This window comes from Colletotrichum navitas (genome assembly GCF_030913465.1).
Source record: "Colletotrichum navitas strain CBS 125086 chromosome Unknown LY79scaffold_156, whole genome shotgun sequence".
Lineage (NCBI taxonomy): Eukaryota > Fungi > Ascomycota > Sordariomycetes > Glomerellales > Glomerellaceae > Colletotrichum > Colletotrichum navitas.
This window is the reverse complement of record NW_026850702.1, coordinates 14,895-29,982: the sequence shown is the minus strand read 5'-3', so window position 1 is coordinate 29,982 and position 15,088 is coordinate 14,895. Positions and strand designations below refer to the sequence as shown.

Sequence of the window (15,088 nt, the reverse complement as noted above, 5' to 3'; positions counted from 1 at the left end):
GCTATTATAAGTAGTTACTTTAACTAGCTTAGTAACCTTCTTAATTAGTAACTTAAGAACCTTAAGCTTATTCTTACTATAGTTTTTATAGATAATTAAGTTAAATAATATATAGTAAAGCTTAGTAATATAGGCTAAGTGTATTTTATTACCTTTAAATTATTCTTTAAGCTTTACTATTAGAGTATTAAAATTACTTACCTATTAGTAAAAAGTAAAGGTATAATACTTTTATAGTTTACCTTAGAGTATTACTTAAATTACTACTTTATAGTAGTTTTATATTATACCTACCTAGATATAAAGGTTATAGAATAATAGTAATCTTAAGTTAATAGTCTTATACTAGCTACTAGTGTACTTTATAGCCTAGTTATTAAAGTATATCTTTATAAGGTTACTTATTTACTTTAGTGTTAGCCTTAATATTACTATTAATATTACTATAGTTAGTAAAAGCTCTTATAGTAATACAGTAGTTATTATATATAGGCTATAGATTTTAGCTATTACTTAGGGTTTTAGCGTTAATAAAGGCAGTAGTAAAGTAAAAGTTAGGTTATTATAGGAGGTCTAATAAGTAATTACTAGTAATAGGTGTACTTTAGCTAGTTTTTTACTATATAAGATTATATTATAACCTTAGATATTCTTAATAAAGTTAAGGTCTTTAAGGTGTAGTTTAAAGTTATATAATAATCTTTTAATAATAGTAATTATCTTATTAGTCTAGTAGGCGCCTTTCTTTTATTAAAAGGTATTAAATATATATTAAGTAATTAATAAGTGTTTACTATAGTTAACCTATATACTATAATTAACAAGGAAGTTATATAGGCTTATTAAGACCTTCTAGTTAATTACCTTAAAGTTACTTATAGACTATTTACTAAAATCCTTATAGGTATAGTAAAGTAATTTACTACTAATATAGTTATAGTACTTATAACTACTAATATAAAATATAGTAATAGTGTTAAGTATAAAAGCTTATTACTTACTTATAAGGTTAGTTAGTAACTTCTTAATGTAGTCTTTTCCTTATTACTATAGGAGAATACACTATATAAGGTTAGTAAGTATAGTAAATATATTATTAATTACTACTACTTGCTGCCTTATGTTAGGTAGTATATTATACTTACTATAAACTTCTTTTTGTTGCCTTATAGGCAGAGTATTAAAGAAATATAATATAAATATAATATAAATATAATATATATATTTGTATTTTTTTTCTAGTATAATATAATATATATATTTGTATTTATATCTTTTCTAAGGCACTATACAATACAAATATAAATACATGTATTATATTTTATATATTATACAAAATACAAAGGAGAATTACAAAATTAATTCTTTTAATATATATCTATATTATAGTCTAATAATATATAAGTAAAACTATATTAGTAACTATATATATATATTTATAAATAGTAATAAGTATTTTATTAATACTAATACTATTACTTCTCTATATATATATATAAAAGTAGTTATATTATTATTTACTCTTAGTTACTTAGTTACTAATACTAAGACTTCTTAAATTATTACTATAAAAAGTATTTAGAATAATATTAGTAATATAATATTTCTTTACTTCTTTAATATTATAGTTTAAAACCTTATTTATATTACTTTTTTTTTAGTTATAGTAGTTATAACTAATACTATACTTTATAGTATTACTAATAGTATTCTATTATATAGTATACTAGTATAAGCAATAGTTTAACTTTAATTAAATATAATACACTATATTAATACTATTACTATTATATATATAGAAAGTAATTATATTATTATTTACTATTAGTTATATAGTTCTTACTCTTAAGACTTTTAACTTTAATATTATAAAGTAATTAAGATAATATAAGTAGTATAATATTTTTTACTTCTTTAATATAATAAGTAAAACCTTTATTTTAATCTATATTACTTTCTTTTTAGTTATAGTGACTATAACTAATACTATATTCTATAGTATTACTAATAGTATTTTATTATATAATATATTAGTATAGGTTATAGACTAAGTTTAGTAGAATATAATAATAAAAACTATTAAAGTAGTTACTTTAAAGTTTTAATAATTACTATTTTCTTTACTATTTATTAATTATTATATTAAAGTATAATTAAATATATAAAGTAATAGTTACTTATTATAAGATCTTTATCTTATATTATAGTATTATATTATATAGTATAGGAATAAAATATATTAAAAGTATTAATATTTTATTATTCTTCTATATTCTTATAGAAAGAAAGACTATATCTAGAGAAAAACCTTATTACTACTTAGTAATAAGTATAACTTACTAATAATATAGTAGTATCTATAAGTATAATAAAACCTAAAGAATTAAAAAGTAAAAAGCTATAAATCTTAAGATCTTAAATATTAATAATTATAGTATTTATAATTTAAACTACTTAACTAAGTATAATTAAATAGTGTTATTAGATATAAAAATTATATATTATACTTATAAGTTATAGCTTATAAGTTATACTTTATAAAGTATATAACCTAGAGTATAATATAAGTTATATATAGTTATATTATATATAATATACTACTAATCTACTATAAATAAGTTATACTAAAGTTCTTTATAAAATTAAAGTTATAATTTTATAAAGTTATGTAGCTTATAACTATACTATATATCTATTAGTTATATAAAGTATATTATAATATATAAATACTTAATATAATATACTAATTAAAGAAAGAAGTACTTAGAAAAAAAGTCTTATAGTTATATATAGTATATAACACTTAAGAGAATTAATATATATATTAAGTATTAATTATATAAATATTAATTAAGTTTATAATATTAACATATATAATTATACTATATAAATAACCTATAAAATTATTATTATCTTTATATAACTATAGACTATATAGTTATTTACTATACTTATAATAAATAAACTTATATATAACTATAAACTATAACTTATATAAGTACACTTTTATATTTATACGTTTATTTTTATACTTTTATACTTATTATTCCTAGTTATTAACTATAGTTATACTTTATAGTTATACTTTTTAGTTATAGTTTATAGTTATAGACTATAGTTATATTTTATAGTTATTATTTATTAAACTTTATAAGTATACTTTATAGTTATATTATATAGTTATAGTTTATATAAATAGTTTATAGGTATAGTATATAGCTCTATTTTCTAGAAATAGCTTATACTAATAGTTATAGTATATATTTATATTCTATAGTTATAATATATAATTAATATACTTTTTTATAAAGTATTTACTTATAGTAAGACAAGTATATATACTCTTTAGAGTAGTAAAAAATATTGTATTTTTAGCTTTTTCTTAATTATTATTTTTATTTTTACTTCTACTTATATTTTACTTAATATATAAGACTATATACTATATTAGTTATAATAAACTATATTAATACTACTATTATTAGTTATTTTATAGTTAGTTATAATTTAGTTATTTATTATATTATAAGTTATTTTAAAGTTACTTATTATATAGTTAGTTATATTATTAATAGTTATATTATAGTTAGTTATTAAATAGCTAGTTATACTTTAGTTAGTTATTAAAAAGTAAGTTATAATATTACTAGTTATTATATAAATAGTTATTTATAATAACTTTAGTATAGTTAAATATATTAATAAATTATACTTATTATACTATATATTAATAAATTTTGTATTACGTTATATTTATTATTAATATAGTGCTTAATAGTTATTACTAAATCTTAGTTTTTAAGTATATAATATTTTAAATAAAATATATAAATAATACTATACTATATATAAAAATTAAGTAATATTATATATAGTTAATTTACTAGTTTTAATGATTTTTATTTTTTATATTATATAGTTATATATTATACAAAATATAATACAAATATAATATAATATAAATATAAATATATATATTGTCTCTCTTATATAATATAATATAGATATATATATTATATTTATATTATATTATATTATATTTATATTATATTTTTATATTATATTATATCTTATATTTTTTTTAAACTCTCTGCTTATAGGTAAAGGTATAGTAACCTATAAGCCTTACTTACTTATAAGCTTATTATATTTACTTATCTTAGCTTAGGTCTTTTACTTATAGGCATAGTATTATTTACTATTACCCTCTGTTAGCCTAATAACCTCTTAAATATAGGCGTTTCTTTTAGTAGACTAGAAGGCATATATATTTATTAAAGGGATTACTGCTAGTAGTATAGACAGTTAAGGAAAAATATACTCTTATAGGTAAATAACTTAAGGAAAAACAATAGGCTATTATATTAGCTACTTATTAACACTATTAGTTAGTAGAAGGAGGGAAAATAATAGGCTATTACGTTAGTAACTTGTTAACGCTATTAGTTAGCAGAAGAAGTATATATATAAGAAAAAGAAGTTAGTAAGCTAAAGAGCTTATAATAAATAGGATATAGTAAATAACTACTAGTTAGCTATAGGTATATAAAGTAAGGGGTTTTATATAGTTAAGAGTGCTTTTCTAAAGGCAATAAAGCTTATATAATAGATATAAATTAATAGGGTTTTTACTAGTTAAGGGGACTAGTTATAGATCTATTAATTAACCTATTATAATAAGTAATTAGTATAAACTATTATAGTAAAGGTATTTATAGAGGCATTTTTTAGTACTTACTTACTCTAGGTATATAAATAATTAACTAGTAATAATTACCTTTTCTTATAGACTTTACTAATCTATAGTTTAGATAGTAAAGTTAACCTTTATAGTTAATAGTAAAGTTAACTACTAATTAGTGTTAGTTACACTAAAGGATAAGTTAATATAGTTAACTATATATATTAGTAGTAATTAATAAATAATAGGGGTAACTATAGTTCTTTATTATATATAAAGAAAAGAAGGATAATTATTATAGGTTAGTTAGTTAAATAACTAACTTATTACCTATAAATCCTTGGAGAATCTATAGCTAAATCTCTAAGGATTTACTAGTAATAAGTTATTAGGGTTAACCTAATAACTCTAATATTTATCTGCGATAGTTAATATTGCAATAATAAGGTTACTATCTAAGTTTATACTTATAGTAGTTTTCTACTAGAGGGATTATTATTTCTTCTTCTAGTTTTATTTATATTCTTCTAGAAGTAGGCTTCTATAGTAATAGAAAGTTACTAACTATTTTACTTATTTATACTATAAACTTTAGGCTTTTATTATATATTATTACTTCTTTAGGGGTTAACACTAAGTCTTATAATTTATTTTACTTTATTCTAATCTTTTAATCTTTTATTAAATATTCTCTAAAGATATTATTATTCTTTAGTATAGTTTTATAGTCTTTACTTTATAGATTTTTATTAGTAGATAGTAATAGTATTTTACTATAAGGGTAAACTAAGTAAATAGTATTATATTATAGATATATTAGTATACTAATATATTAATTTTACTATAACTTTATTAGGTAAAGTATATTATTTACTACTATTACTACTAGTAATTAACTTATTAAAGTATATATATATTACCTTTACTTAGGTCTAAATAAAAGTAAATTATTTTTAAACCTTTTATATATTAAATAAGTATAATTACCTTAGTTAGTAGTAGTATAGTAATATCTTATAAGTAAGTTACTTTATAAATAATAAGGCTATATTTTATAAAGATTATAGTAGAAATCTCTAGTCTATTATATAAACTAATTTAGATAATACCTTAAGAATTTAGTATATCTACTTTATTTAGAATATTAAATTTTTAGCTAATAAGTATCCTTACTAATAGTATTTCTACTACTTAGCCTTAAATATATAGTATAGCCTTATTTATTTCTTTATTTATTTTTTCTTAGATATTTAGTTAAAACTTTTACTTAACCTAAGGTTAATAAGTTACTAATTCCTTATAATTATCTCTTAATAGTTAGATTAAATATATACTTAGGTATTTTTTTAAGGATTTACTATAAAATAATATATTATAATAATCTACTGTTTATATAGATTTATATTTATTAGCTATCTCTAATATTTACTTATATTTATATATATAAATAATTATAAGCTACTTAGTAAATATTATTATTTACTTATAGTAAACTTTATAAATAAGTAAAATTTAGTTAGTAAATAGCTATTATTTTATAAGTTATAATATATTTCTTTTAGAGATTTTACTTTTTTTATAGCTATTTTATAGTATTTATAGGCTAATAAAAGGTAATACTTGTCTTAGTATTTTAGTAGTGCCTAAAGTTCCTTAGGTAGGTTTATATCTAGAACAAAATTAATATAGTTAGTAGATTTAGTAAAACTTTTAAAGAATTATTAGTGCTAATATCTAGAGAATTATTAGTTAATTTAGTAGCTATATATAATTTAAGTACTAAATACCCTTTATCTATTTATTCCTTTTAGATAGCTAGATTTATTATTTTATTTTATTTAGTGCTTTAATATTAATATAGTCTTCTTTATAATTTATATTATCCTTAGGGATATATTAGTAAATTAATTAAGATAATTTAGAATCCTATGTTAACTTTAAGTTCTTATATTAGCTTTTTAATATAGTATATAAGTAATTACTTTTATAATAATACTTAATCTTTAGTATTAGATTTACTTAGCTACTTAGCTAGGTTATATATCTTTATTTACTTTATTTTAGTAGCTATATATAATAGCTTTTTTTTTATATTAGCCTTTTATTATATACTAGCTTAGTAATTACTAGTTTTTTCTTAGATATTTTTTCTAATAAAAGCTTCTTTTAGGCTCCTTATTCTATATTATATTATTATTCTTCTTAATAAAAAGTTAAGTACTATAGCTATTATATATATTAAGTTTCTTTATCTAGTCTTAGTATACTAGTAATAAGATTAGGATTTATTCTATTATAGACTAAGGCTAAATAATAACTTTTTAGTTCTTTAGCTACTTCTATAAGCTATTTAACTTTAGCTATAAAGCAGTAAATATCTATATAGTTCTTTATATCTTTTAAGGTATATTTTAATTTATATAGCTTTATTTTAGCTACTTTATAGAAAATCTTAAATTATTTAATAAGTAAATATACTTATAAGTTAAGGCTTTTTTATAGATTTATTAAGTCTTAATAGTCCTTGTTATCTAGATCTCTAGAGTACTATTTATTAGCTATTTTTTAAAAATAAAGATAAAGATTATAAGTAACTATTAGCTAATAGCTAGTTAATATTTATATATAATATCTAGCTAAGTCTAGAAAATAGTATATATTTATCTATATTATCTTAGTTTTAACTAGGTAACTATTATTATTATTTATAAAAGAAGATAATAAATTAAACTATTTAATCTTTTTTACCTAAAATCTAAATAAACTAGACTTATAGCTTAAAAAAGCTTTACTTAGTTTTTTTTTTAGTAGTTTATTTACTAAGGAATTACTAGAATTATCTAAGGGAAATATTAGTTTTTTCTCTTAGAGATCTTAGGCTAGCTAATAGCTACCTTTTTCTTTATGTCTTTTACTACTGCTTCTCTTATAGCCTACTATTCCTTAGCTAAAGTGCCTAAAGTACTAGTCTTTTTATAATTCTTTTAGTTCTTTATAAATAGATTTAAGCTTTATACCTAAGATTAATATAGTAAAATCCTATATTTCCTAGTTCTAGGCCTATAATTTACTTTTAGTAGTATATAAAGAAGCTTTTAGATTATTTTTAACTTCTTTATTTTCTTCTTTTAGTAGTTAATTTTATAAAAAGTTTTAAATAATAGTTTTAGGTTATAGAAATTTATCCTTAGAATACTTTAGTATTTTATCTATATTATAAGATTCTAATCTTTTAGGGTTTTTTTAGCTTTTATTTTCTAAAGTAGATTATAATTTCTTTTTCTCTCTAAGGATTAAAGGAAAAGAATATTAAATTACTTTTAACTTTTCTTAGTCTTTTTATTATAATTACTTTATTTTATTATAAATATCTAGTTAAATAGATTTTATAAAGGATTTATTTTTCTTTACTTAAGAATTAATAGCTTCTTTATAGTGCTTTAGATTCTTAGGCTAAGTAGTTAAATAACTTTATAAATTTACTAAGAATATATACTTACTTTAGAAATATTAATAGGTTATTAATAAAAGTGTTTATTTAGCTAAATTTAGTAATTTATCTAGAGATTTATAGTATTATAAATAAGTAATAATAAGCTAAGCTACTTAAAATAGATCTAATAAAAAGGACTAAGGTTACTTTAGTAATAATTAAGAAGTAAATATAGGTAATTTTATTTATAGTAATAAAAAATACCTTAGACTTATATAGTTTTATATAGTAAAACTAAAGTAATAAAAAAAACTAAATATTAATTTTATTTTATCTTATTTACTAGAATTACTATAAGGATTAAATAAAATCTTATCTTATTATAGTCTTTTAGTACTAAAGAAAAGCTAAGGTTATACTTTTAATTGTTTTTTTTATTTATCCTAAGAAGTTATTAATAAAAATAGCTTCTTTAGATAGTAATAATAGTTATACTACTATTTATTATACTTTAGTATAAGTATATTAATTATAAATTTAATACTTCTCCCTTTTCTAAATAGGCAGAGGATTTATCTATTAATAATAGTAATTTCTAGGTATAAATAGCTAAATAATTCTCTAAGAATTCCTAGAGAATTCCTAGAGAATTCCTCTGCTAATATTCCTAATATTCCTAGGGCATTAGCTAGCCAATGGCTAGTTAATATCCTGTATATTACAGGGTAAATCCTCTATAGAATAAGCATTCTATAGTATAACATAAGTAGTATAGTTAAGAGTGCCCTTAAGGTAAAAAAGGTTTATTTTTAAATCTATTACTGTTAATATTGCCTTTAGTAGAAGGCGTTAGTTAAATTAGTTAGGTTATTAAGTTAGTAAAGTAGCCTAAAAAAGCAGAGGCTATAGGTTTAATTCTTAAGAAAGTCACTTTTTTTAACCTCTTTCTAGGTCTTAAGAGCTAAGCTTATAACCTTTTAAAGGCAAAAGAGGTAAATAAAAGATAAGAGATAAGAGATAAGAGATAAGAGATAAGATATAAAGGTAGTATATTATTATAGATATAATAGAAGAGCTTATAGATCTAACTAGCTAACTAGACCTAGGGATATAAGGGGATTACTTATACTTATTTCTTAGGTATTCTAAGGATTTCTCTAGTATTCTAGGCTATTAAGTAGGTTATTAGGTAGGTTATTAAGAAGGTTATTAAATAAGTTAAGTTATAGGGTATTATTTTACCTATAGTAAGGTATTATTTTATTTATTTACCTTATATAATCTAGAACTATATTCTTAATTCCTTAGAGAAGGAGGAGGTCTTACTTAAAAGACCTATTCTTTATATATAAATATTATTATTATATAGTATATACAGCTGTTTTCTAAGTAGTTATTCTTATATCTAGTGTATATAGTGTATATAGTATTATTAATACTATATTATATATTCTACTTCTTTATTATATTATTATCTTATTTTTTATATATATAAGGTATTTAAACCTTAATATCTAATAGTTATAACTAAGTATAGTATTATATTACTAGTAAAAGTAGTACTAGACACTTATTTACTTAAGTATAGCTATTCTTAGACTTCTCTGTCTTAGAATTCTATATTCTTTTACCTATATACTAGTGTATTAAGGGAAAATATATCTAAAATATGTTTTTATTAGAGGCTTTAAAAAGTATACTATAGTTATAAATCTTTAAAATATACTATAAATTTAATAAAGTTATTATAATACTAACCGTAAGTTCTACTATAATTAAATATAAATAGCTTTAAAGTTAAGGTTAAGGTTACTAAAAACTAATTATTCTACTATATATATACTAGCTATATTTTATATTTTATATTTCTTTTTAAAATACAAAAACGAATTTTTATATTAAAATCTTTTTAAATATAAGAAATATATTGAAAGTTAGTAACTTATAAATCTATAGCTTTTAGGACTTAAAAGTAAAATAAAACTTAAAAAAAGCTTTAATATATATATATATATATATATAGATTAAATCTAATTATTTAGGGAAAAGTATAAGTTAAAATATAAATATACTTTTAATATACTACTATATACTATAGTTATATACACTTAAAGACATAGCTATAGTAAAGTAACTACTTAAGTAACCTAGATACTAGTTCTATAATATATATATATTCTAATTATACTAAGTGTAAACCTCTAGCTATAGTATTAGGGAAAACCTTATTTTAAAAGACTAAACTTAATAATTAGTGGTCTTATAACTTATAAATATAATTTATAGTTATAAAAATTAATTAATTATGTAATGTCTACCCTTGCTATCTTTAACTATAAAGTTATATACTATTAGAAAATAGTAAAAAGAACTTTAAGACGACTGATAACTCGGATCAAAGAATTGATAATATCCGGAGCCTACCTTCAGCCTTTCCCCTCCGTTAGGTAATATAATGTCCGCTTGGGTGTTTGGTGGGATCCCGACCGTCAAGTAGAACCCATTGCGATGCGCCGCTTTTCCTTGTACATTATTCTCAAACCACCAATCTACCTTCACTTCCCCGTAAGGACTGATGTATCGCGACCTGGCGCTGGTGACATTACCACCAGGAACCGGAGCAACAGTAATACGCTTCCAGCCAGGCTCAGCGGGTGCAATGCCGCCAATGACTTGATGCATCCAGTTGGCAACAGAGCCAAAGGCATAGTGATTAAAACTGGTCATCTCGCCAGGATTGACACTGCCATTTGCCAGAAGACTGTCCCATCGTTCCCAAGTAGTAGTCCCGTTCTGAACAACCTGATACAGCCATGAAGGAACACTTGTTTGCAGAAGCATCCGATAAAAGTCTTCGGTAGCGCCAATGTCCCTGAGTGCGAATCCCAATGGAGGGGTGCCAGCGAAGCCAGTGCCTACCAGATAATCATTGTCTGCGACTATCTGGCGCAACTTTTTGGCAGCTAATGAACGTTGCGTTTCATCAGGGTAAATACCAAAATTGAGAGCCATGGCATACGCGGTCTGAGTCTCGTTGACAAGTGCGCCACCTTGAATCCAAGCATCATGGAATGCTTCAGTCAAGTTGCTCCGTTGAGCTCGGTATTTATGTGCGGCATCATCGCGGCCTAGGATTGCAGACATTTCTGCAAGGAAATCCGTCATGTGGATGAGATAAGCGTCAGCAACCAAATGTTTTGCTGTCGTGGCGTTGCCTGGGGCGTCGGCGGGAGCCTTGGGATCAAGCCAGTCTGCAAACTGGAACGAGCTTCGGTGCCACAGGCCTACCTCGTTTCGCATGACTCCGGTGTCAATCCAAGCCTGAGCTTGAGAATATTGCTCTTCGAGGAGGGCAATATCACCAAAGGCTTGGTAGATGTTGTATGGATTCCCGACCGCAACATCACCCCAGACTGCAGCTGCATAAGCTGGGGCATCGGGGGGATAGTAGGAACGGTGAAAGGCACGACCATGGAACCGTTCCGTTGCATCTCAGACCATATGTCCTTGTGCCAACCTTTCCAGAAGCCGGCTGCGTCGTACAGATAGTTCGCAGTCGGAGCAAAGGCGTGCGCGTCTCCAGTCCATCCTTGTCGCTCGTCACGTTGCGGACAGTCGGTCGGAATTGACATGAAGTTGCCCTTCATTGACCACCGAACGTTGTGATGAAACTTATTGAGAAGCGGATTCGAGCATTCGAACCAACCAGTCGGTTCCATATCGCTGTGAATGACAACTGCGACAATAGAATCTGCTGTTAACGGGGTTTCTTCAGGCCATCCGTCAATCTGAGCGTAGCGGAAGCCATGGTAAGTAAATCGAGGTTCCCAAGTTTGGTTACCGTTACCATTCAAGATGAGAGAATCAGCTGCGGTGGCCAACCTAAGCGGTCGAAGCGCTAGCTCTCCATCCTCCAACACTTCGGCGTGGTGAAGCGTGATGTTCGTCCCACTCCGCCCAGAGACTGTAAGCCGAAGCCAACCGACAAGGTTCTGCCCAAAGTCGATAATTGTTTTACCAGAAGGAGATTTCAAAATAGCGTCAGGCCTTCTCTCTTCGACTCGTCTGATTGGTGGTCCATCGGGTGGTGCCAACTCGCCTTTCAATGCGGGTAACTCGTGAACTGACAGCCAGTCATTGGCTTCGTATGTTGCAGATGACCATCCTTCTAGATCCGCATCGAGCCTCGAGTCGTAATGTTCGCCGTTGTATATCTCAGATGACACCAAAGGGCCGGTGCTCGCCTGCCATGTTCTGTCGGTAGGTATTTTGACAGTGCTTCCATCATCGAGCGTGACAACGAGGAGAGCAAGAAGGCCGATGGTATCGCCATAGTTGTTTCTGACACCACCATCATAGCTTAGTCTCCCGGAGAACCATCCTTCACCAACGACAACACCAATAGTGTTGTTTCCGTTAGTCACAAGCTCTGTGACGTCGAATGTATCGTACACGTGGCGATAGTTGTAAGATTGCCAGCCAGGAGCTAACACGTAGTCTCCAACCCTTCTGCCGTTAATTTCCGCCTCATAAAGTCCCAAGGCCGTAATGTAAAGTCGAGCTCGAGCGACATTGGCACCCGTCTGGAAGGGCTTTCGGAAGTATATCGGGCGTTTGGGAGCATCCACCTCGGTCTCTCTGTCTGCCGCAACGGGAACGGCATCAGCCCAGTCACTGGCGTCCAGGAGCCCCGTTTCCACTGTGACCCAGTCGGACCAAGGAGTGGAAGTTTGGCCAGGCTTGCCGTGTGCTCGGGCTCTCACATTTGCTTGCTCCGCCGTATGTAGAGCTGTTCCGGGCCATGGGACAAGGAGGGATGCAGAAGAGTTGACAGTGTAGGTGGTAGGAGAGCTACTTGTGCTCCTCGCGATCTGAACGTCGTAGGCGCTTTGCTCCCAGTCCACAGCATTACCGCTGAACCGCCATGAGATACGGGGTTCTGATTCAGCAATGCCAAGGGCAAGCCGATGGTGCTCGAACGTCACCTGGGAAATTGAGACACTCATGGTTCGAAGGCGGCACTGCAAGAGAGAATTGTGGGTGCAATGCAAGTCGTTAATGTGCAGAAGGAATGCTCTAAGATTACTCTTTAGGCTCCTTACGTCGAGTGATTAAATACTCTGGAAGGGAACTCATCTCTCATCGATTCGCCTCTTTCCTTCGCTTGATTTTAACCCGTTGGATTATCCACTTGCTGTAATAAGCCCCGCAATATCGTCCACATCCGGGTTATTGAGCTGGTGCGCTCGGTCATAGTTACGCCGCAGACGAGACTTGTGTTAATTAATCAAGTTGTTGTGACCCTCTCTTTCACACTGTTAAGTCCGAAATCTGGGGATCGAGCCGTTTAACTTGCGGGGTCCCCAGATCGACAGAGAGGGGTTAGCGATCATTGTGGGGAGGACGGCATCTGGAATCGGGAATTAATGGCAGCAGCACTGGTTATGTCACAACCCAAATCTAGTTAGTGACTAGTGCAGCCTTGAGCAGACCCCAAAGATGGCCAAGGAGCAGCGCCTAGACGCTTATCCCTTCGGCCGCGTGGTGACCCCATTTCTACGAAGGTGGATCCCCCTCTACTTTTACCCCTCACTTTTGGAGATACATGATAATACACCTGTTTCGACAAAAGACCCGGCAGGACTGCTTGGAATGCAATGTACCTCTATGTAAAGATAGAGATTGCAGATACTTATGGCCTAAGCAAAACGCTATATAGATAGAAGTACTGTAAAACTATTGGCTTGTTGGACTTAATACTGTGAATGCATTGGCTTCACCCCGCCCTTGGCAGAAATAGGGTCACCTCGCGGCCTAAGGAATTTGCAGGTCGGCGGCACAGGACCAGGAGTCAGCACAGGGGAACTAGGGCAAGGTCACATAAGGGATTAGAGCCTCCACGAGGTGAGAGCCAAGTCGATAGGCTGTGGCGCACGCGTTGAAGGCACTAAGGATTAAGCAGAGTCAACAACTTCAACGTCCATCAGAGACACACCGGCCCTGGATATACAAAGGGATTAATGGTCAGAGGCCGAATGGTGTTTGGAGGCGTAAATTGTCGTACCTAGACGGAACTTGCGGTCAGGGGATTTCTTCTTAAGCGCTGCGGCATCTTCAAGATCTGACCACAGGGTGTCACTAACATAGGAGCTAGGTAGTGTTTTTAGAGGCTTACAGAACCTCACATGATAGCTACATAGTACTGTTAGTTAGGCAGGCGCTAGATAAAATTTAGGAGAGCGCCTTGGATACGATTCTTTGCGATAGTGTTTGTATTCTGGTCTTGGCCGATGGACAGGGCATTGTCTGTATTAGATAGCTCCAAGACCACATCTGGCGGATCTTTCAGACGCTTTCGCCTGGGTGTCTTGAACAGTAGGTCTGTTCTGGGTTTGACGTTGGCATCTAGATGGTTGTGTCTCGCCTGGCATGAGGCAACAGAGGACACGTGGAGTATTGCAAGGTTGTTTATGTAACTAGGGGCCTGATCAGCAAAACCAATAACAGTCCGATATCAGCTGTACTCTAATCAGAAACTATATAGGGTTAGGGTTAACAAGAGTTTAATACAAGGCAAAAGGTTAATTTAATAAATAAGACCTTACCCTATAACTTAGACTACCCCCTAAGTTAGACTATATAAAAAAATTATTATTTTAGCCTAATAGTTACTATTTATTAATTATATAAATTAACTTATATAATTACTAAACTATTTATATTATAAAGAGGGATTTACTTTTACTTCTTCTTTTACTACCTTTGCCTTTACTATTACTTTTTTTACCTTAGCTAATGCCTTTACTACTTTAATTACTGCCTTCTTAGCCTTCTTTTTAGCTTACTCCTTGGCTACCTTTTTTTTTACTATAATAATACTTTTTATAGTAGTAAAGTAAGTATTTAGATTAATAGTAACTTTACTTTTTTTATACTTCTTTATATAGTTTAACTAGGCCTTAAGTAACTATATT

The 15,088-nt window shown here is 27.7% G+C and overlaps 1 protein-coding gene across 1 annotated transcript; it reads right to left on the bottom strand.

Moving 5' to 3' along the window:
- Positions 1-8,651: 8,651 nt before the first annotated feature.
- Positions 8,652-13,484, bottom strand: LY79DRAFT_654120 (alfa-L-rhamnosidase; the record flags this gene model as incomplete). Its single annotated transcript, XM_060562633.1, is given in 7 exon segments — positions 8,652-8,669; positions 10,539-11,542; positions 11,593-12,078; positions 12,097-12,229; positions 12,239-12,328; positions 12,341-12,541; positions 12,551-13,484. Coding segments are annotated over 7 exon segments (2,502 nt in total). The 5' UTR covers positions 13,121-13,484.
- Positions 13,485-15,088: the final 1,604 nt, after the last annotated feature.